The sequence below is a fragment of the Sorex araneus genome, chromosome 4 (assembly GCF_027595985.1).
Source record: "Sorex araneus isolate mSorAra2 chromosome 4, mSorAra2.pri, whole genome shotgun sequence".
Taxonomy (NCBI): domain Eukaryota; kingdom Metazoa; phylum Chordata; class Mammalia; order Eulipotyphla; family Soricidae; genus Sorex; species Sorex araneus.
In genome coordinates, this window is record NC_073305.1 from 208884862 (window position 1) to 208909284 (window position 24423).

At 49.3% G+C, this 24423-nt stretch overlaps 1 protein-coding gene and 1 pseudogene across 1 annotated transcript in view; both read right to left on the reverse strand.

Moving 5' to 3' along the window:
• The window catches only part of LCMT1 (leucine carboxyl methyltransferase 1), a 51661-nt gene that overhangs the window by 16605 nt on the left and 10633 nt on the right, over window positions 1-24423 (reverse strand). Inside the window, exons 2-6 of the mRNA XM_004604270.2 lie at window positions 21803-21894; window positions 17775-17896; window positions 13070-13146; window positions 11284-11345; window positions 1919-2021 (exon numbers count right to left, since the gene is read on the reverse strand). Of these exons, the coding sequence (XP_004604327.1) occupies window positions 1919-2021; window positions 11284-11345; window positions 13070-13146; window positions 17775-17896; window positions 21803-21894 (456 nt within the window). The remainder of the gene's footprint in view (window positions 1-1918; window positions 2022-11283; window positions 11346-13069; window positions 13147-17774; window positions 17897-21802; window positions 21895-24423) is intronic.
• On the reverse strand, window positions 5353-5536 carry LOC129404612 (small nucleolar RNA SNORA73 family; annotated as a pseudogene).

The window sequence follows — 24423 nt, forward strand, 5'->3', positions numbered from 1 at the left end:
CCTTGGCACCCTGTGGCCCCGAGAGCACCACTGGCTGGGAGCTCTGCGGGAGCACTGCTGGAGTAGCCCCCAGGGTGCCTGCTCTCGAGAACCTGCTACGGGGGTCGGCATGTAGCTATGTGGGAGAGCGCATGTGCCACATGTATGAGGCCTGACCCCCAGCACCAAATTGGGCATAAAGCCTTGTGGTTGTCCCTGCCCCCCAAGTGCGGGGGATGGAACCTGAGGCCTCACACGTGCAAGGCAGATGCTCTGTCGCCGAACTACATCTCAGGCCACGATCTACCTTTCAGATACCTCAGTGGTATGGACAAAAATCATGAAAAACAGCAGCTGAGGGCTCGACTTCATCCATTTGGTACTATACTATGCAGATTATTCTGCAACTCCTTTATTTTATTTTTTAGCGCCTGGGGCCATGCATTGTGTATGTTAACTCATCCGCGCTCCTGATGGTTGTCTTCGTTTTTTCAGCTCTAAAATGAGGGCTGCAATGATTTTTTTTTTTCTTTTTGCATCACACCGGTGATGCACAGGGGTTACTCCTGGCTCATGCACTCAGGAATTACTCCTGGCGGTGCTCAGGGGACCATATGGGATGCTGGGAATCAAACCTGGGTAGGCCTCGTGCAGGGCTAAAGCCCTACCCGCTGTGCTATCGCTCCAGCCCCAGCAATGAATATTCTTGTACGCACAAGCAGACCCTCTCCGAGCATGCAGCTGAAACTGGAATTGTCTTCTCTGAAGGGACACACATCTACAACTTAACTAGTGCGTCCAGCTGTTCCTCACATGGTACTGGACTCCCACCCGTGGCTAACTAACTACTTCTCTAACACTCAGGGCTGTTAAGACCTTTACACTCAACCAACTTGGACAGAGCAACACAGAAGGTCATGATTACCACCAAGAGTCAATATTCTCTCCAAGTACTACTCACTTTCCGATTCCCCTTCTCTTAAGGCCACACCTGGCCGTGCGGGGGGAACCACGCAGTGTCTGGGTACAAACCCAGGGCCTGCAAACAGAAGCTCCAGCCCGTTATCTGTCCAGCCACGCAGTTTCTCATCTTTATCTGCCTGGTCATTGCTCCTTTGCACATTTTTCTAATGGATTATTTATTTATTTATTATTTTAAATTTTATTGAATCACCGTAAGATAGTTACAAGCTTTCATGCTTGAGTTACAATCTCACAATGATCAAACACCCATCCCACTGCCAGTTCACATTCCCCACCACCAATATCCTGGGTATACCCCCCTTTCCTCCATGGCAGACAATATTCCCCATACTCTCTCTCTACTTTTGGGCATCATGGCTTGCAACACAGACTCTGAGAGGTCATCATGTTTGGTCCATTATCTACTTTCGGCATGCATCTCCCATCCCAACTGGTTCCTCCAGCCATCATTTTCTTAGTGATCCCGGCTCTATTCCATCTGCCTTCTCCCCTTCGCTCATGAAGCAGGCTTCCATCTATGGGGCAATCCCCCTGGCCCTTGTATCTACTGTCCTTGGGTGTCAGCCTCATGTGATGTTGTTCTATACTCCACAAATGAGTGCACTCTAACGGACTTTTTGTTTTTTTAACACTAGCTATTCTTTATATATCCTCAATTATAATCTTTTCTCCACATGCTTTAATTCTATGTTCCTAGGCACATAGCTATCTTCTTTTGTATTTACATTCTGCACCAGTATGCAGCAACAGCAGGACAGATGTTTCTGATATAAAAATAAACTTGAAATTTCCTAAAAAGGTCAGAAAACTACTGAAGATAGAAATGAGATGATGAAAATTAAAAGAACAGAGAAGTGGAACACTAGCATCACGATGTATTTTCACTGGCCTTGTAATTCATGTTCACATGAAAACACTAATGCGCAAGGTTCTAAAATAGAAAAAAAAATCTCACTGTGCATTCATGTTACATTTCTTTAGTTTCTCTTCCAGCTCTGGTATATCTCGGAGATCTGCTCCAATGATGGCATATCTCTTTGAATCCAATGTGCTCCCATCTGTAAATGCAAGAAGAGATCATAATTTCAACAGAAATAAAAAGACTTGAACAGGTGAGTTGTTTTTTTAATTAAGTACACTGGTTTGTTTTTCCATTATAAAAATAAATTAAGATCTAACAGTGGTTATTAGAAGTAAGGGCAGTGGGCCAGAGCGATAGCACAGCGGATAGGGCGTTCGCCTTGCAAGCGGCCGACCCGGGTTCGATCCCCAGCATCCCACATGGTCCCCCAAGCACCGCCAGGAGTAATTCTTGAGTGCAAAGCCAGGAGTAACTCCTGAGCATCGCTGGGTGTGACCCAAAAAGCAAAAAAAAAAAAAGAAGTAAGGGCAGTGAGTGAGGGTGGGTAAATTTGGTAAAGGGGGACCCAGTACGGTACAGAATTGAAAGTCTAGTGATATATAGTAAATAGATGTGTTGAATTTTGATTACCTACATCTGAAAATGTTACAAGGTAGCGTTACTTTAATAAAAGTAGTATTTTGCAATGAAGACCGAGCCTTAAAACTTTGAGGATCTACAGAACAGCATTAGTCATTCATCCCCCCCTGGTGTCAGTCATATGAAGAATTAACAGGATAAACAGGGCTGGAGGGCACTTGCCTTACGTGTGGTGGACCTGGGTTCAATCCTAGCACCCCACACGGTCCCCAACAGTCCCGCCAGGAGTGATCCCTGAGTGCAGCGTCAGGGGTAAGCTCTGAGCACTGCTGGGTGTGACCCAAAGACCAAACCAAACCAATAAATAAAGTGAAAACAAGTTTTGGAGCAAGTGTAGAGAATACAGAAGCAGAGTGGAAACACACGTGGGGAGTTCAGAAGCCCCAGAGTCTGTTTGCGTGCCATGAATGATCTAGACCTTTTTCTCAGTTTTCTTCTCTGTATACTGGCATATGGGTGTCCCCTTAATATATTTTTGCAATAGTAAGTTACTGTGTCAAGTTTTAAATGCATATAAACTAATAAAAAATAAAAGACATTGTGATGATGGTTCAAAGAAACATGATTTATGAGTACATGCTCATAAAAAAAAATTAGAGAAGGAAGATCACATAAAACCACACCTTACAAAGATAACTATTAAGTGCTATGGCGTATAACACTCCAGTCTCTCTCGTTATACTGTAGATCTGCAACACAAACACCTCTTACATTCACTCATTGCACAGAAAAAAAGAAAACGGGCCACCAATATTTGAGATTTCTCCTACTTAACAACAGCACCAAGGACACCCTTTCCTGTGACAATCTCCTACCACTCCACTGGACAAGACTTATCTAGTACTCCCTCACCATGAGACACGGTGTAGCCCAAAGCGCCCAGCTGCAGAAAATTTCATGTCAAATTCTCTTTTAAAGTACATGACTACAAGAATTAGAAACGCCAAGGGCGAGCCTGTAGCTATAAAACAATGACCTAATAGCATGTAAACTATGAGACCTCCATAAAAAATAAGTTTTTAAAAGATGTTATCACTACAGTGGTTCCTCATCCATTATGAACAGTTTCCTTACATAAAAGGGAAATTAAAAAGAAACTGGTGCAGATTAACTAGCTGGTCACTCTCAAAAGGTTGTGCCAGTTGTAAGAACGTAGTTTATCTCCTCCTTCAAACACCCTGGCCAAGGAATACACTCATCTTCAAAGTCAGAACACCAGCTAGGAGGAATCCAGGCTTTTCAATCCAATTGAATTTGAATTTGATTTGAATTTGAATTGAATCCCTGGAATTCTGGCTTTTCTTGGCAAACGCTATCACAGGGATGTTTGAGAATATGACTATTTGGAAGATCTTTAGATGACCTGTAGGCCTAGAGAGATAGATTCATGAAAATATAAGGAAACAGTGGATATATATACTATGGTATTTACAACAAAACAGCTTTATTTTTTTCAGACACTCCACTGAGGCCAGATGGTGTGACATACACAAGGGCCCCGTATACCTTTTCCACTCATGAACACTTTTTACCGGAGAAATTTTTACATGACCCTGAATACAGAGGTTAGACTAAAATAGGTTTACAAGTCACTAGTTACTCAGTATATTTCACAAAAAAAAATATTTTAAAATAAATTGGTAGGGTGTTTGCCTTGCACACAGCTGACCCGGGTTCGATGACCCGGGTTCGATTCCCCGGCCCTCTTGGAGAGCCCGGCAAGCTACCGAGAGTATCTTGTCTGCAAGGGAGAGCCTGGCAAGCTACCTGTGGCATAATCAATATGTCAAAAACAATAACAACTAGTCTCACAATGGAGACGTTACTGGTGCCTGCTCAAGCAAATTGATGAGAAACGGGATGACAGTGACAGTGATAAATCATCAAATGTTCTGAGACCTCCCATGGGGCTGAAACTTTTAAATCAAGAATATAGAGTAAATCCAGGGTTACTCAAGTTTGAAGAGGCTCTATCCCACTGAGTTTCTGGTTTAGGCCTTTCAAGAGGAGAAATCTTGAAGAACCCGCGTTCCTATTAAGTTCCCAGTTGGTGTCCATCCTCGTGTAGCCTGGACTAACTTTTGGAAATGAGCACTGATGAAGAGAAGTGGAGAATTCATTCAATAAAGACACAATCATTGTATACAAACCTGAACTGTTTTTCAATTAGAGGGTTAAGAAGTAGATGATAATAAAAGGAGAGCAAGCTGTTTGATGGTTTACCGAAGCATCGTTCCCTTTACTTTTTCTAGGGAACCACCAGGAAGCAGAATATCGGGGCTGGAGCGATAGCACAGAGGGGAGGGCGTCTGCCTTGCACGTGGCCGACCCAGGTTTGATTCCCAGCATCCCATATGGTCCCCTGAGCACCGCCAGGGGTTAACTCCTGAGTGCAGAGCCAGAGGAGTAATCCCTGTGCATCGTCGGGGATTGATGCACACCCATCCCACAAAAAAAAAAAAAAATATATATATATATATATATATATATATATATATTTTTGGCTGGCAAATCCGTATCCCTGCTGATAACGAGAATCCACAGTGGAAAGTGCTGAACCACAGCAGGAGTAGGCTCTTCTTATAATGCTCATAAACCCATTTAACAGATTCAAAATACATTTGGTCACAAAACAAGGACAAAATAAACCACCATCATCTCATTAGAACATGCTAAATATAAAAAATTTATAAAGGGCTAGTGGGGATCCTCAGCCAGCCTCCGGGTACCAGTGTCCAAATTATGTAAAGAATATAAGGAATAAGAAGAGACTTGCTGCCCTATTATGAAAACAGTGATTCTCAAATACTTGATGCCCTCCTGCAAAAAGCATTAGTACACACACAGAAAGAACTTTCTATCCAGCACTATATTACGATTCTTCAGAAACTTGCTTTTGGCACTGTCTGTCCCCACAGTCACTGCCAAGGACTCTGAGAAGCTGGAGGACAATGCAGGCGCAGACCTGGGGCCCAGCTCGATCCCCAACGGTATAGAAAGGGGCAGAACCCTATGGTCCACTGGCCACCTGGGCAGTGCCGGGGGAGTGACCTCTCAGGGCAGCCACGTTGGAACACAGGAAGATTTCTCGAGCATGCAATTCCCAAGGACCCCATGCCGTTTAGGGGAGATGTCTTCCTCCGAGACCAGAGTCTCCAATGAGCATGTGATATAAAAATAGGTCATGAGCACTCTTTTTTTTTTTTTGGGTCACACCCAGCAGTGCACAGGGGTCACTCCTGGCTCATGCACTCAGGAATCACCCCTGGCGGTGCTCAGGGGACCATATGGGATGCTGGGATTTGAACCCGGGTCGGCTGCGTGCAAGGCAAACGCCGCCCTACCCGCTGTGCTATCACTCCAGCCCCTGGTCATGAGCACTCTTAAAAACTGAGCCCTAGCACAGCGGGTAGGGCATTTGCCTTGCATGAGGCCGACCTGGGTTTGACTCCCAGCATCCTATGTGGTCCCCTGAGCACTGCCAGGAGTAATTCCTGAGTGCAGAGCCAGGAGTAACCCCTGAGCATCGCCAAGTGTGACCCAAAAAGAAAAAAAAAATCTTAAGAAATCAATTTATATATGGCAAGAATGAGAATTTAGTTATGAGAGCCCCATTCCTCCGGCCCGTCCCCAATGATGGTCCCTTCGTAGGTGCTGCCAATGTAAGCACTTGGTTCCTGACGGCCTTAAAGCTGTGGCCCCAATCATGGCCACTTCACTCCGAGAGAACACCTGGAGTGTCCGGAGATGTTTCTGGTTGCTGTGCAACAGGAGGATGCTACTGGCATCCCGTGGGGAAAGGCCAGGGCTGCCGCCACTCATCACACAGGACACAGGACAGTCCCTCCAGGAGGAGGAGATTCCATCCCAAATGCCAACAGCCGAGCCTGACTTAGAACCATCACTGGCCACTAAAAATGTTTCGCCTTTAGTAGTCTAATCGCTATCTCCTCGGGAAAACAGACGTGCTGAGTCTTCCATCCCAGACGCGGTTCCGAGGGTGAACCCCCTGGGAAGCGTCTGCAGCAGGCTCCGCTCTGAGTTCTGACATCGAAGCCCTACTCTCTGAGCGCTGGGCACGCGACTCTCTGGGCCCCCTGGTCACCTTTCTCTGACACATGTAATGTGGGCAATGTTGACTTTACATTATGGAAAGGACTAAAGCGAAGTGCCGAGTTCCGTGGCGCCCACGGTGGGAAATCAGCGGGGTGGAGCAACCCCACGGAAGGGCAGAGGAAGATACTGCAATTACTGACAGGGAAGCAGACACTCGACATGGACGAGAGATAAGCAACTGCTGGCTCCAGCAGGCCAGAGTCTCAACAGTAGACTTCTCTGTTCTCCTCGTGTTGACGGCTCTGTAAAACCGTTTTCTGGAGACTGGGTGGTGATGAAAAACTTAGGGCTCTTTAATCTGACTCCAGGGTTAGCAGTCACGAGATGTTCAGTAGGAGGCTATATATGCAATTAGAAGTAACTGGTTAGGGGCTGGAGCGACAGTACGGTGGGGAGGGCGTTTGTCTTGCACGCAACCGACCTGGGTTCGATTCCCCAGCATCCCATATGGTCCCCCAAGCACCGCCAGGAGTAATTCCTGTTGCAGAGCCAGGAGTAACCCCTGAGCATCACTGGGTGTGACCCAAAAAGAAAAAAAAAGTAGTTAACTGGTTATATAATAGTCTTTCCATTCATATGTATCATTTCTTTTTGAAAAATGACTAGTAAGTTGTTCAGACATAAGTACTTAGGATGTTTGAGCCCAATTTATTAATAAACAGAACTGCTGATATGTTTTTGGGGTACTGTGAAAAATTCCTGAGACATTTAGGGCAATGTGATCCGAGAGAGAGTGGGACCCCCTGGCCCAGCTTGCCTGGTACAAGTGAAGGTCTTCTGTGAAGACGAGACCACCATGATTAAATCCAGTGAGCCAAGCTAAGAAGTTCCACCCAGACGATGCCAGCCCACACTGCCCTGCTGGAGAATTGTGAGCTGAAAAACACGGTGGTTGTTTTAGACACACTTGCTTTGTTTTGCTTTGCAGTGGTTTGGTACAGAGTAAAAACTCGAGTAAAGATTTCATTATCTGCCTCATCAAACTCATGCCTAGGATAGGCACGAGACAGCGTAAGAGTTACCCAGTGTAATACAGTAAGTATATCAAACCCACTATGCACACAAGCAACATAACCTTTAGGCAAGCATTCTGAGAGAAAGAGAGAGACAGAGACAGAGACAGAGACAGAGAATTGAACTAGAGACTTGAACTAGAGCTAATCCCATTAATTTCTTTTGCTTTATGTTTTCCATGGGAGACCTACTAATGACTTCAAAGTGTTGTTTTAGGCTATAGATCTTCCTAGAACACTTCAGTTTAATATTTGTAGGTTATGACCCCTCCGCCATCCCCCCACCACCACACACACATGAAAATTGAAAATTGTGAAATGGAGGCTCTCTGGACCATATTGAACATTATGTCTGTTCTACCTTTTTCGGAGTCCAGGGTCAAGTTCTGGGAGTACACCGATATACCAGAGGACACACAGTCCCTGTCCTCAGAGATTACATGGAGCAGGGGAGAATGAGAGAGGGCACAAGGACAACTAAGGCAAACGCTAAAAAGATGCTGCCTGAAGTAGCCTTGCAACGTCTTGACCGTCACCTTGAGCATGCACCTCCACTTCCAGTCACAACGGCCTACAGAGACCCAGGGATGGGGCCTCCCAGCGCCCCTCAGCTCCTCCTCAGGGCTCAGCTGAAACGCCTGATGCCTCTCTGAGAACCTTCACGCTCCTGTAATTCCTCACCGGGGCTCAGTTCCAAAGGGGCCTACAGGCGTTTCAAGTGCTTGTGCTTACTTGATCAGCCGTGTCTGTCCGCCAGGTCCTTCTTCGGAAGCTCTCATGAACTCCCAAGGAGGGAGAGCGACAATGAGCCATTAAAGAAATAACGACTCAAGGTAAGATCATAACGTTAAGTGCCGCGGAAAGGGGACGGAAAATGGGGCATGGGGAGACGGTGGCAGAGGGAAAAGGGACCAGTCCTTAGGCTGGTGGTGGCCAGGCAGGGTCTCTCTGCAGAGGTGGTGGCTGAGCAGACAGAGATGAGGCGTCCGGCATGTGACAGGACAAGGGGAGTTGAGGGCCATGGAAAAGGAAAGTTAAAAGGTTTCAAACGGACATCACACTTGGCACGTCCCGAGGCCAGCATGTGCTGGGTGGGGGTGGGGGGGACAGAATCCCCAGGCTGCCAGCCCTGTGCGTCCCACTGTAGGAAGAGTTGGCAGGAAGTAAAAGAACCTGGTTTACTTCTTTGTTCTTCCCAAGGAATCTTGGGGGGGGGGGGGGGGGCACTCCCGGTGATGTGGCTAACCACGCTGGACAGTTCAAGGACAGGGTCCAGCAGCACAGGGCGGCACGAGCCCCGGGGGCAGGGAGGGAGGGACTCAAGCTTCGAGTAGGGAAGCAAGCTTGGGGGCTTTGAACCGTCTCTCGCCTTGACCCAATTTCCCCTTTGGGGGCTGAGTCTCACCCCAGATGCTCAGTCATCATTCCTGGGTACTCATGGGACCATATGGGGTGCCAGGGATCAAACTGAGGTCTCCTCTATGTCAGGAGACCGCTTTACTATTGCTAAGGCTCCTGATTCACAATTTTTGGCGGGGGCAAGGGGTGGGTGACAAGCTTGGGCCACACCTGGTGCTGCGCAGGGATGACTCCTGCCATCCTGGAAAGTTCCAGGGGTGCTGGGGAACCAAACAGGGGTTGGCCACTTGCAAGGCGAGCACCTGAACCCTGTCCTATCTCTCCAGCTCCTGATTTACTTTTAAAGACATTGTTCTGACCTTTCTGACTTCATTCTTTGCTTTTTGGGTCACACCCGGCGATGCTCTGGGGTTACTCCTGGACCTGCACTCAGGAATGACTCCTGGCGGTGCTCAGGGGACCCTAGGGGATGCTGGGAATCGAACCTGGGTCGGCTGCATGCAAGGCAAACGCCCTACCCGCTGTGCTATCGCTCCAGCCCCCTCTGCCTTAATTTTTATGGTGTGCCTGTATTCATACACTGCAGGCTCTGGCCCTGTGTGCATTTCAGCCTGAAAAATATCACCTATAAGAGGCCAGAGTGAGAGAAGGGCTAAGGGCTCAGAGGCCTGCCCTGTGAGCACCTCGCCCAGAGCACCACCACGAGCAGCAGGAGCAGAGTGAAGTGCAGTCCTCAGGCTCCACCCGGGGAGACCCCATCACCACCCGGAGATGCGTATTTCTCTCTGAAACCAGGAAGTACTTAATAATCAATGAGGAACTGGTTTTATCTGTCATAGCAATTTTTTTTAACTGAAAATTGTGGCACTTCTTACAATCGTCACCTTATAATTATCACACCCTTACAACATACTACATTTTTTTTTAAGTCAGACAGAAAACCACAAACACTGGATGACGTCACTCGTATGTGGGATGCCAATAAAAAGCAAGACGCCAGAGAAGACATAGAAGTGAGATCCAGCCGAGCCCTGGCTCCGGGCCGCAGAAGCGAGGCTGCCAGAGGGGGCAGAGGTAACAGGGGCAACAAGATCAAAGGCCAGGAGGGTCCAATGGACTGAGGCAGAGCAAAGGGGGCGCTTGGGGGGTGCGAGAGCCTACTTCTGAAGACAGTGAAAAACACTACTGAAACACGACGAAGACCAATCTTACCTGAGCTCAAACAAAAACAGGCCAAAGGAAAAAAAAAGGAGGGGGGACAAACAATAAATGTTTAGGAGTTATTTATTTATTTATTTATTTATTTATTTGCTTTTTGGGTCACACCCGGCGATGCACAGGGGTTACTCCTGGCTCTGCACTCAGGAATTACCCCTGGCAGTGCTCCGGGGACCATATGGGATGCTGGGAATCGAACCCGGGTCGGCCACGTGCAAGGCAAACGCCCTACCCGATGTGCTATTGCTCCAGCCCCCAAAAAATGTTTAGGAGTTTTAAATCATCTGTCATCCTGTCGCTCACTGATTTGTTCGAGCAGGCACCAGTAACGTCTCTCATTGTGAGACTTAAATCATCAATGAAATTATTTTGTTTTGCTACCACCTCTCCTTTTCTCGTTCAGACTTGATTTATTTGTGGCTATTCTATTCTTGTGCTTCTGGAAAGTCCACACAGCAGGGCCCAGGGATGCTGGGGGTCACTCCCAGCACTACTTGGCACGGTGGTGCAGGCCTGACAGGGTCGTGCTCATGCCCAGTGTCGCCAGGGTCCATCAGGGCCACCTCAAGAGGTGCAGCAGGGCTGGGGGCCCAGCATGAGGGGCTGGGGACCGAAATCAGCGCCCTAATGCCTGTACAGTGTGACATCGAGGTGGGGGGCAGGGGGCTTGTGCAGACATGAATGCGTACTCGGACCACCTTGAAAAGAGAGAAAGACCATGGTTGGCAGCCTGCCTCGTGAGCTGGGGGAGAAGGCAGCTGGGATGGAGAAAGGATCGCGAAGACAATGATGGTTGGAGGGATCGGTCAGGATGGGAGATGTGAGCTGACAGTAGATGAAGGACCAAACATGAGGGCCTCTCAGTATTCATCATGCCCCAAAGTAGAGAGAGAGTCTGGGGGAAACTGTCTGCCAGGGAGGCAGGGGGAGGGGTGGGGTGGGGAGGGAGCGGACACTGGGGATAACAGTGGTGAAAAATGCGAACTGGTGTAAGGATGGGTGTTCAATGGTGATTCAATGAAAAAAGAAAAAAATCAATTAAAAAAGAAAAAGAAAAGGGAGAAAGAGCCGCCAAGTCACAGTCCACAGTGGATCCCTTCGACGGATACTTGCCCATTTGAAGCGAGTCCTCTGAATGTAACTCTATGATGGGTTTCGACAGGAGAGGTTTGTACCTATGGGACGAAGGGGAGAAGGAGAGGAATGAGTCAGGGAGGTCCCCTGCTGCGGGAAACCCGCACTCCACCATCACGACAGAAATGGCCAATGTGTCTGGTCCCGTCTAAGAGCAAGGGGGAGGCCTTCTGCCTCGTGATTTGATCTTAGGGTGAACCGAGTGGAAATTCCATGGGGCCAGGTCTTAACTCAGGTTAGGCAGCTCATTATTACACTCAGAATCCAACGTAAAACCACAAGCTAACAGTGAATTACTTAGACTGAGAACCGGGAACAGACAGGCTAGGAAGGAAGTTCAAGGCAAGTTCAACCGGCTAGAAGGCTGAGCGTTTTCTAGCTCATCTCTAGTTTCTTGTCTCAAACAAAATGTCAGAAATCACTATTATAATTTCTCATAGGCAGACGTACTGTCTGTAACGCAGGCCAACGGTCCAGCAGCATGTCTGTAACTCCCCCAATACAGGACATGCAGTCTGCAACCAGAGCGGGGTCCCAAGTCCCTGCAACCATCATGACACACGTCCCTGGCCCAGGAAACAAGATGTGGGTTTAACAGAGCCCACCTGTACTTATTTCACTCGGAGTTCTAAGAAGCTTGGTGGTAACCTGTAGCCCCCAGAGTCTCAGAGTGACCACCCATTTTCTAAAAAGCACCTTTAATATCATCTTATGCTTGGGAAGGGTACGAAATTTCTCTCCAAAGGATAAAACAGAATAAAATTTGGACAAAAAAATTTCCTGTTCATACAGAGTAGGAAATTTCTATACGGAAAGTTGTAACTTAATTATATTTTATGAAAGAGCCAAGAGTTAAGATTTTAAACAACAAATTAAAAAAAAAAAAAAAAAGGAGAGAGTGTGGTTTAAAACTACCAAGAAACCTTGACCTTGGGTGGGAAGTCAGGATTTAAATCTTTGCTCCATGTCTTCCTATCCTGGTGGCTTTTGGGAAATTAACTAAGCTTCTTCGCCCCTTGGGTTTGCTCATCTGGAAAATGGTAAACAGTAGCCCCAGACTCAGGACTCTGCTGGGGACTAAATGATCCCACCCAAAGGAGCACTGGCAGGCGCTACGGTACGGTGCAGACCTCCCAGGAAACCGCCTGGCTCAGCCCCCGGCATCACACAGCTTCTGAGTATTGCCGAGAATATCCCTGGAGGACCCTAAGCGCCACTGGAGTAGCCCAGGAAATCCTCCGAGATTACAGGGTTCGATCAGTACCACATCCTTTGGCCGTAGAACTGAACTATTGGCCCGGCTGGAGAAAAATCACCAGGAGGGGTCCGATGGCCCCTGAGCAGTTTCAGACAACCAAAGTCAGGCCTCCCGCTGTGCTGAGCATGCGCTCAAGGGCCCGTACTGATAGTATGGCAAGGGCCGCTGACAGGGCGCTCGCTTTGCACGAGGCTGCCTGGGTTTGATCCCCAACACCCGATACAGCCCCCCAAGCACCACCAGCAGGGATCCCCGGGTGCAGCTCAGCCGGGTGTGGCTCCCTCCCAAGTGAAACAAAACAAAAACCTGTGCCTCTAACCACTGACTGTCTCTTTGGACCATAGAAACTGCATTAGTGGACAGCAGGGAAGGAGCAATTTATGGGGAGTCCGGGCAAGGAAATGGGATGAAGCCAAAGGAAAACCCTCCAGTGAGGTCTGTGCGATTCCAGTGGCCCTGCTAAGAAACGTCTAATTTCACAGTTTTTTCCCTTGGGTTAAAACGTACCTTATGTTGTGCAGCTTTCTCGAGACTATCATTGGAAAGTCGACTTCAAAATATTTTTTTGGAAGAAGATCTTCATCCTGAGGAAAAAAAGGTAATGTGCTTTCTTTATTTTATAGCACAGCGGGTAGGGTGTTTGCCTTGCACGCGGCCGACCTGGGTTTGAGTCCTCCATCCCTCTCGGAGAGCCCGGCAAGCTACCGAGAGTATCCCGCAAGCACGGCAGAGCATGGCAAGCTCCCCGTGGCGTATTCGATATGCCAAAAACAGTAACGACAAGTCTCACAGTGGAGACGTTACTAGTGCCCGCTCGAGCAAATCTATGAGCAATGGGATGACAGTGACAGTGACCGTGATTATTTTTATTAATAACGGAGTTACTGGTTTATTTATTTTTGGCTTTTTGGATCACACCCAGTGATGCTCAGGGCTTACTCCTGACTCTGCAGTCAGGAATTACTCCTGGCAGTGCTCGGGGGGCCCTATGGGATGCGAGAGATCGAACCCGGGCCGGCCGCATGCAAGGCAAATGCCCTCCCTGCTGTACTATCGCTCCGGCCCCAAGACAATGATCTCTAGGTAACTTTCTTGCTTCTTCTCTTTTTGGGTGGGGAGGGAGGACCGGGCCACAGGTGTGTCCAGGGCTCTGTGCTCAGGGATCACTCCTGGCAGTGCTGGAGGGACTAATACGCTGTGCTGAGCATTGAACCCGGGTCAGTCATGCGCAGGGCAAGCGTCCCACTCACTGGACTATCTCCAGTCCTTTATATAAATTCTTAATTTACTCAAACTTCCAGGTCATTTTCATTTCGTTTCCAGGTGGCGGGCCCTGAAGAAAGGTAGGGCTCTTCAGAATTCGCAGTCAGAGTAATGATGGGGTCAGAAATGTATTTCCCATGTGACTATGTCTTTGACTGGAGAGCGGATGAAGAAGTAAAATTAAATAACTGTAATCACCGAGGTCAGAAAGAACAAAAAGTCTGAATTGCGGTCTGGCTACTAGGATGCAGGAGGGAGTTCAGAGTTTCTCTGGGAAGAGGAGGAGGGAACAAGTGCTTAACAACAAGCAGCCCAAGACCTGTTAGGCGGGAGATCAACACGTAGGATTCCGACTACTAATACTTTGCCGAAAATAAAGCGACAGCAAGCGTTAGAAAACACGTGTGGTGAGGGCAGGTATTATCTGATCACATCATTATTTTATTTTTCTCCTGTGGAACAAACTACAGGCACCCTGCAGCCCACCGTGTGACACGACCTAACTTGTTAGCCTGCGGGCGGCCTTGGAAAGTCATCGAATCCCAATTTCCTCACCGGTAACGAAGAAACACTGGTAACTTTATGGGACTGTGAGGACACAGATGACATCCCGATGCCATCCTGCTGTCCTTAAAGACATGGGGTGGCCGACCTGAGCAGCAACTCTCGGCTGGCCCCTCCCATGCCTGCCTCCAGAGGTCTTCGAGGCCTGGGACACTGTCCACTGCCGGCCAAGGCCACCCTGGACTGCTTCTTTGGGACACACGGCAGGCGTCACCCCCTCTAAGGAGAATGGACGCCATTCTGCACACGCCATGTCCCTGTGTCTGGGGCTTCATCTCCCCGTCTGGGGTTCTAGCTCCTCCTCACTGAACACTCCCCGGTCCCGATGCCCGATGACGTGACGGTGGCAAGACACTAGCCTGATGGCTGACGCTGGATTCACAAACTGCCCCTCCAGGTAGTTTGGTTAAGGAGGCAGTAAAACAGAAACTGATCTCATCAGGAACACAAAAACATCACACACACACACACACACACACACACACACACACACACACACACACACACACACACACACACACACACACACACACAGAATCCCCCTCTGTCTCTCTCCCCACCTTGCTTCCCCCATCTGCCTTTTTTTTTCCTTTTTGGGTCACACCCGGCGATGCACAGGGGTTCCTCCTGGCTCTGCACTCGGGAATTACTCCTGGCGGTGCTCAGGGGACCATATGGGATGCTGGGAATCAAACCCGGTCACCAGCAAACGCCCTACCCGCTGTGCTATCGCTCTAGCCCCCATCTGCCTTTTATATTTGGTTGCTGGCCATATTCCCACAGCGTCTACTCAATTCCTCAGCTGTGCCAACTATACCTCATACAGCTTGTGGCAACAACATTTCTGAGTTAGGTACCCCCGGCTCATGTCCCCCTTCTAAGAAAAGCCATGCCAATGGTGAAGAATGTGAGTGACAGTTCACAAACTTCTTATTTTGCAGGAACATCACTCACTCACAAACGAACACCTCAGATTTATCCATCACGGACCCACCCACGTGAGGGAAGAAAGAACACGTCTGTGACCAAGTCAAAGGGGTGTGAGACCGACAGGAGCTGTCCAGCGGCCCCCAGCACAGACTCTTCCCCGGCATTCCTTACAGCTCCACTCTCCACAGCGGGGTCACAAGAGGACAATCCCCCCACAGAGAAGAGCCCCCGTATCACCAGACTGTGGGACCCAACACGCGCCCCACTCTACAGCACGTTTCCATGCCACTGTGTAACAGGGGGACGCGGCCGTCCCACCACTCAGGGCCGGCCAGAGCGCGAGCATGGGAGGTAAGGTGTTTGCCTTGGAAGCAGCTGTGGCAGCCAGACACGGGTTCCAAGGACCACAGACCACATGCGCTTCCCCTGAGCACCATCAGGGGTTACTCCTGAGCAGAGAGCCAGGAAGGGCCTCTGCACACCAGCAGGCAGGGCTCCCCAAGATAAACAACACCCCCACCCCCACCTCGGGATACCCCTCCCCCGACACAGAGCTCTAATGCTAATTTGTGAATTCACCCATGTAAAAACGCTTTGTGAATGAAAGTGTGCGCACTGTGTAGGCAGGAAAAAAAAAAAATCACAGTGAGGCCTCTGATTTCCCGCCTGAGTAAGAAAAAAGGGTGGGAGGCACCGTGACCAGGACACCTTATCAGGTGAGCTGATTAGGGGCAAACTGACACACGGGTCAGGTCATGCCCACACACTCATACTTATCTTGGTGTACAGCTGCCGGGAGTCCAGGCAAATGCACGTACCCAGTGCTGCCACATGACCAACCTGGTAGAAGAACCAAGGAAAATCTGTACCAGGCTCCGAAAGAGAGATAATGCCAATCAGCAACATCTCCGGAGGGCGAAGGCTTGGGGGTCCATTCCCGAGGCAGGAGCCAAAGGCCAGCCCGGGGCTATAACTAGACCCAGGTTTCTTTTCTGGCGACTTGGGAATGCCAGGGAAGGGACTCAACGGGAAAAGGCCCCCGCTGACCCACAGCTGGCTCCACAGCTGGCCACCTCAGCCCCTCGCCGCACGTGTGGAACACTTGCTTTCTACACTGCCAGGGGCATAGTGATGAAATCAAACATGTTGTCGTGACCACCAACACAGCCTGCGGGAAACAAGCCTGTTGAGAGCATCCCTAAGCCCTGAGGAGTGAGAGGGCTGGTGCAGAAGACGACAAATCTTGCAAGACCCAAGTTCCCGTGGACACTGAGTACTGTGGCCACCAATAAGGAGTGGGCTGCCTCGTTACCCATTATGGGGGGCCAGAGATTATGACCCAGTGAGTGCAATTATTCCTGCCCCAAGGCCCCAAAAGACTGATCGGGGGGAAATCAAAGGACAGCAGCCCAATGGATGTGCCTCATATTATATACATGACCCAGACCAGCGACCTCGAAAATGTGCCCTAAGATTCTGGGGGCTGGAGAGAGAGTAGGTAAGGCGCTTGCTTTACGCATGGCTGACAGGCGTCAGTGCTCCAAAGCTACACACAGTCCTCCGAGTCCAAGCAGGAGTGAATCCTGCACGCAGAGCCAGGAGTAAGCCCTGAGCACTGCTGGGTGTAGCCCATAATGATGATGATGATGATGATGATGATGATGATGATGATGATGATGGTAATAAATAAGAACTGACCTAAGATCCTAAAAGTTTCTGCCAACAAATTAAAAATTGCTTATCATCAAAACTGCAAACACATGTATTCTTTTTTTTTTGCTTTGGGGTCACACCCAGCGATGCTTAGGGGTTACTATTGGTTCTGCACTCAGGAATTACTCCTGGCAGTGCTTGGGGGACCATATGGGATGCCGGGGATTGAACCGGGGTCGGCCATGTGCAAGGCAAATGCCCTACCTGCTGTACTACTGCTCCGGCTCACACATGTGCTCTTTATGTGTTCTTTATCCCAGCTATTCCGCTGGTCTGACAGTCTTCTCCTGGCAAATGTCCATATGTCCAGTCAGAAACACTCACAAGGACTTTCTCACTTAGTTTTGCAAACATGAGAAACAATACACCTATGGCTTGGGGACAGCGGGACCGGGGGGACTGTGCAACATGTAGAGACCAGAATGAAAGACAGACTGCTCACTACAGCCCTGGGATATGGAGCCAGAGTGACGGCACAGCAGGTAGGACATTTGCCTTGCATGCGGCTGACCCGGGTTCAGTCCCCGGCACCCCATATGGTCCTCCGAGCACTGCCAGAAGTAATTCTTGAGCGTAGAGCTAGGAGAAACCCCTGAGCATCGGCAGATATGATCCACAAAAGTCAAAAACGAAACAAGACATCCCTGGTATATTGAAGACAGGTGAGACATTTGAAAAAGTTTTGCAAATATTACAACAATGAAAACAACTGGGAAAAGCAGAGAGAAAATGTATCATTCACCTTTAAGGTCCAGAACGTGGTGTCCATCCCAGCCCCAAGGTTGATGATTTGACAATTACATTCTGTCTTCCGTAGAAATGCCTTTAGAAGCTGACTGACGCCCTGGACTCGAGCAAAATATCCTGAAAGACAGAGAGGTGAGTGGTCACTGGGTGACATGAGGAACAACGGCCGAGAGGCCCACACTAGAGGGGACCTGAAGGGGGAAACGGCAGGCTTCGAGTGCTCTTTCGTGAACCAAAGTGCTAAATGATGAAATGATGCTTAATTAAATATATACACACACACATAGACATATGTTTAATGAAATGATCATACAGCAATCATCACAAATTGACTTACTGATTCACTGTCAGGTAATTCCATCTGCCATTCCTTTGAAGTTTGTTTGGAGCAAGCAATATACAATGAATTTGTTAAACTCCGGCCAAGGGTGCGGGCTGAGGGGTGGGAAGGAACCTGGGGACACTGACGGAAGGAAGGAAGGTGACACTGGTGGGGGGTAAGTGTTGGAACAGTGAATGCCTGAAGCAAATTTATTCTGAACTTTGCAAATCACAGTGTCCATAAAAATAAAATTTTAAATTACATATAAGTATGCGCACATTTATAATTTATTAAAATTATATGTCTATAATTTAGTCATCGCTATTTACAAGACAATTAATGGCAGGGTTTCAGGCCAACATTATTCCACCCCCCACACCCTGACTGTCCACTCCACTCCCCTCCCTCTCAGGGAACCGCCCCTCCAGCGTCCTCCTCCCCACCCACCTCCCACCCCCCGAGGTAACCTCTGTTCTACAGACCAGGTTCTATTGCTCTGGCCTTCTGCTCTCCCCCTACTCAGCTTCTTTTATTTAACGTCTGCAACCTTAAACACTGTGATTTACAAAGCTGTTCATAATACAGTTGTTTCAGGAGGTCAATTCCAACATCAATCCCATCGGTGTGACCTTTCCTCCACTGATATTCCCTGGTCCCCACTCCCCCTCCCCCCCTCCCCAAGCCTGCCCCCTTAGCGGGCACCAAACAACTCTCTACTGCTTGTTACGGCATCTGTCTTACAGTGCGGTTACTGCAGTCACTGAGGATGCCCCGCGCTGTCAGGTGCCAGCCGAGCCTTCGCCATTGCTTTCACTCCTGGAGCTGAGCGGGCGTCTGTGCCACCTTCCCACTAACCTGCCGTGCTTCGGCTGGGGCCTCGAGGACTGTGAGACCAGGCGCTGTGGAGTTGGGGTGACTCAGCGCCTGGCGTCTCCTCGGGATGAGGCAGGGGGCTGGGCTTCCTACGCTGGAGGAAGCTGGGTGTGGGTGGGGCGAGGGGCACCCCTGCAGGGTGGGGACTCGGCCTGCTCACACCCCACCTCAGCCTGGAGACCAGTCTACGGAACGGGCTCCGCTTTGGGGGAGGGTGAATCGCCACCCTTTGGCCAGGGCCAGGCCCACCCCCCACTTTGCTGCTCATGTCCCATGCAGGAAGGGCTGTTCTGTGCCTGTCCCGCCCCCGACGGCTAACTTCCCTCCGCAGGACACTTGCCAGCAGACTGCAGGATTCCATCTTTCCTGAAGCCTAGTTCAGACATCTCAACTACACATTCTAAATGTCCTCCACATACACTAACGAAAGTATCCAGCATCGAAACACCTGCTCTAGGGGCTGGACATTAGGTTGGAAGGCAGGAGTGCGTGGACCTATGCGTGTTGTCACAGTGTTATGGCTAGAGCCCTGGGCACCTCCGGGCCACCCCTGAGCATCACTGGGCAGTGGGGGTGGGGCGGGGCTGGGGGGCTCTGCAGCGTCAGGCTGCACTGGCTGAGCACTGTTGAAAGTAGCCCCTGGGCCACCAAAGCACTGCCTGGGAGACCAAACAAAACCACAAAGCACCCGCACAGAAACGCAACGCCTAATCTACATACAGGCTTTCTTGGGAGTTGGACTCTAGATCTGTTTTTGCTTTTCTGTTTTTGTTTTCTTGCTACAACAAATGGCACAAAGTATGGTTGCAGAACTCAAAGCTGAGATCACCTAGAGAAGATGTTAGGCCAGAAAATTGGGCAGACATGAGTTTCAAAGCAAAGGACACCGCGTGTCTAACCACATTCCTGCCGTTTTCATCACGGATAAGTCAAAACGTGTATGGCTTCATAGGCCAGGTCACAGGTCGAGGATGGCAAAAGCAAATGGCTGGCTAAGAAATTGATTTGTTAAGCTGTGGGGTGGGGAACTGAGACAGAAAATAAAAGAAAAAAAGGAGGAAGAACTTTGCTCTTCTTTTAAAACATTTCCATTCTGCGGTGCTGGAGCTCAAACTCGGGGCCTGACACATCCCAGGTAGGTACTGATGAGCCCAATCCGGGGTCTCCGAACTCTGTTTGAAAGGACTGCTGGTGAGAGGGGACTATGTGAAGAATAAAATCTGCAAGCAGTATTCAGAAATTTTTTTTTTCTTTTTGGGTCACACCCGGCGATGCACAGGTGTCACTCCTGGCTCATGCACTCAGGAATCACCCCTGGTGGTGCTCAGGGGACCATATGGGATGCTGGGATTCGAACCCGAGTCAGACGCGTGCAAGGCAAATGCCCTACCTGCTGTGCTATCGCTCCAGCCCAGTATTCAGAAATTTTTATTCAGTTTGACAAAAGAATGTTATGGCTGTTGAATCTGTTCATCATAATTTGGGTTCATATTTGTAAATGTGTTTTTTCAATCATTTTACTATTTAATTCTTCAACTGCATTTTATAAGAATAGCCACAATTGGGAAATAAATTACTTAATGTCTGCCCCTGGCATGTAGGCCTGAATGGTGGTGGGAAAATTCGAGCAAAGTGTCACTGTATCACTGTATCATTGTCATCCCGCTGCTCATCGATTTGCTCGAGTGGGCACCAGTAACGTCTCCATTGTGTGACTGGTTGTTACTGTTTTTGGCATATAGAATATGCCACAAGTAGCTTGCCAGGCTCTGTCGTGCGGGCGAGATACTCTCGGTAGCTTGCCGGGCTCTCCGAGAGGGAAAGAGGAATCGAACCCGGGTCGGATGCGTGCAAAGCGAACGCCCTACCCGCTGCGCTATCACTCCAGTAAAGCATAATGCCCAAAATTAGAGAGAGAGAGAGAGAGAGAGAGAGAGAGAGAGAGAGAGTATAGGGGAGATTGTCTGCCAGAGAAGCAGGGTGAGGACTGGGATGTGCATGTGGAGGAGGGAGGGCACTGGGGACATCGGTGGTGGAAAATGTACGCTGGTGCACTAGTGCTTGGGGCAGCTGGTCCACTTCCCAGTCTGGCAGCGCTGAAGTCCTCCTCCTCTCAGCAGTCCTGCCACTTCTTCGACAGAAATGACTTGCAGATTCCAATACTATCACTGACACTTACAAGAGGCAACGAAACGAGTCCCGTACGTGGAAAGACCATTCACTGGAAGATGACAGGCAAGTGTCCTTTTGCACACAGGACCTTCGCCCCTACTAGTCATCCAGAGGAAGAAAATGAAATGACTCTTACACCTCTTTTCACGTATCAGACCAACAAAGATTAAGAGGCGCCTCCAGAGACTGGAGATACAGCTGAATGGGCTGAGCTCCCGCTCAGCATGCGGAGGCCTGGGTTCAATCGCCAGCATCCCAGAGTGCCCTGGAGACCACCGGGAGTGAACCCCGAGTCTGAGAGCAGCCCCTGAGCACTCCCAGCAGTGAGGCCCCCACCCCCCAAGACACACCTTTCATTCCACGGTGGTGAGATGTCAAGGAAATTAGCACTTCCACCGACAACTGGAGACACTGCACGAGACCCCTTCGAGAAGAGATTCCCCAGGGTGGAGCATGGCCCAAGTGGCGGGGCACAGGCCGTGCCTGCGGAGGCTCTGCCCTCTAACTCCGGAGCCTCAAACACCGGGGACTGCAGCTTCCACAGCAACAGCGACCGAAGACAAACGGAAAGACGAACACGACACACGAAGGAAACCCCCGCAGCCCAGGCCTCTGGGTTTGTGAGAAGAGGCCGGGGGTGGGAGGTGGTCACTCACCTCTGTTAATCTCAGGGGCCTTCCTCTCTTTACACAGCCTCACAAAGTGCTGGATGTAAGGGTCATGCCAGTACCCAATGCTGACTGCAAACCTGAGGGGAAGATGAGACAGGAAGCAGGTCAACGAGGAGCTGAAGGCCGGGATTCAAGGGGAGGTACTCAGAGGCCAGGCCCAGGGTCCTGAGGGGAGACAGCAGCTCCCCTCCCACCCCAGCCAACATTAGCACACCCAGGGCTCTGTGACGAATTCAATGCCCATTCCTCATCTTGATATTCACGTCACGCTGCCCGCCAGATGTCTCGCAGTGGCCTCCTTCATTCATTCCTTTCCCGGAGTTCTAAGTAGCCGATAACTTCACCTCATGCTTCATACAGAGAACCTGTGACCCCTCTCCTCACTCCGCAAACTCCATGACGCATACTACTCAAAGCTCTCTACCCAAAGCATGGTATCCAGAGACCCCCACACAATTGGCAAGTGTCACAAAGCGCCTACCGAGAGAGTTATACCCTAACTCTATTAGGTACCAGTCGTTTCTAGTTCCTTCGGGAAGTCGCAGTAGGGAAACCAGGAGCAAATGAAATAGTTTCAAGTTGGACAATGTTACTGGAGGCCTACATGCCCTTTACCCTGGTCTATCCTACAAGGAATCAAAGTTTTAGCGGTCCAATACTGGGGGCCAGAGCCCCGGTCAACCACCAGATGTGTGAAAACTGTGCATGGAAATCACCAACTAGGTGCGTGAGAAGCCCCAGGTGGCTATGAACCCCTGCATCGAGCCAGGCCTCGCCGAATGGGCCTGGAGCCCAGTCTACCTCTTAACTGACACTTTACGTTCTAATATCTTCACATTTAAGAAAAATTGTGCTGGGCTTCTGGTACTTGCAGTATGAAGCGTCCTCCCTGATGTCCAAATCAGTACACTTGTTTGCACATTTCTTTTTTTTTTTTTTTTTGCTTTTCGGGTCACACCCAGCGATGCACAGGGGTTACTCCTGGCTCTGCACTCAGGAATTACCCCTGGCAGTGCTGGGGGACCATATGGGATGCTGGGAATTGAACCCGGGTCGGCTGCATGCAAGGCAAACACCCTACTCACCGTGCTATTGTTCCAGCCCCCTTGTTTGCACATTTCTTAAAAAGTAGGCTGAAAGTGTGTGTGTGTGTGTGTGTGTGTGTTGTGCTGGGCTTCTAGTACTTGAAGCGTCCTTTCTGATGTCCAAATCAGTACACTTGTTTGCACATTTCTTGAAAAGTAGGCTGAAAGTGTGTGTGTGTGTGTGTGTGTGTGTGTGTGTGTGTGTGTGTGTGTTGTGCTGGGCTTCTAGTACTTGAAGCGTCCTTTCTGATGTCCAAATCAGTACACTTGTTTGCACATTTCTTGAAAAGTAGGCTGAAAATGTGTGTGTGTGTGTGTGTGTGTGTGTGTGAGAGAGAGAGAGAGACAGACAGACAGACAGACAGACAGAGAGAAGAGACAGAGACAGAGACACAGAGAGAGCGTGAGCGGCCGAGATAGTGAGATCCTGCAGCTAGGTTTCTGTTCTTTGACAGCTTGTGAAAAAGGAAAAAAGGCCATTTGCACAAAGGTATCAAAAGACCCATCTCATGCCATCTAGCGGTCAAAGTCAGACCTGCGCCTGAAGCCAGAAGGGGAAGGCTACTGGGGACACTTGAGGGCAGTCAGCGGGAGGCCGGGCAAGGACTCCCGGGCTATACCTCCCTTTCGAGGGATCCATCACGATTTGGCTCGTCTAAGTACCTTCCAGGGATTAGTCAGATGAACTACTGCATCCGCTGTATGCAGAGATGAATAACGGGCAAAGGTTAAGGGCAGAAAAGAGACCCACGTTTGAAAGAAGCCAGTGAGAAAGCCCGGGGGCGAGGCTATGGACCAGCTCCCTTGGGGGGGAAACTTCTCTTGTAGTTAAATGCCTCTTGTGTTTCTTACTTAGAGTAGTTCCCTCCCCAAGATGACCAAGACAGCAGCTTTCATCGGGAAGCTTTTTGATTTCAGCTTTTATTTCAATTTCTGATCTTCCCCAAGTGGATGAGGTAGGGCTCAATATTCATTTTCTTTTCACTTGCATTTCCAGTTGGTGCAGAATCACTGAAGAAAGCATTTTTCTGTCTCCCTCTGAAATGACTTAGCCCGTGGTGGGAGGTGGTGGAAATCATCTGATTAGTGCCTGGGCTTACGTGGCCTCTTTCTCCTCTAACACCAGCCAGCTCTGCGCAAGGCCACGTGCTCTCATTACTGGAGACCGTAACATCAAGCAGTCTTGGGCACTGTAAGCTCTCCTTCCTTTGCTTGTTTTGGGGTCCCTCCTGACAGGGCTGGGGACCCTTTGTGGTGCTGGGTTTGGCCAGGTGCAAGGTAAACACCTTAATCTCTATACTATGTCTCCAACCCATAGTTTCTCCAATTTTATTCCCTTGAAAATAATTTTGGCTATTCTACGGATCCCATATACATTTTAAAATCAATCTGTTAATTTCTTTCCTTTTTAATTACAAGAACGTGGGGCTGGATAGTACGGTAGATAGCACAGCGTAAAGGTACTTCTTTAAAGGTGTCATTCATTAAATCTGTTTCTAGACAGTCTTTGACATTACTTTA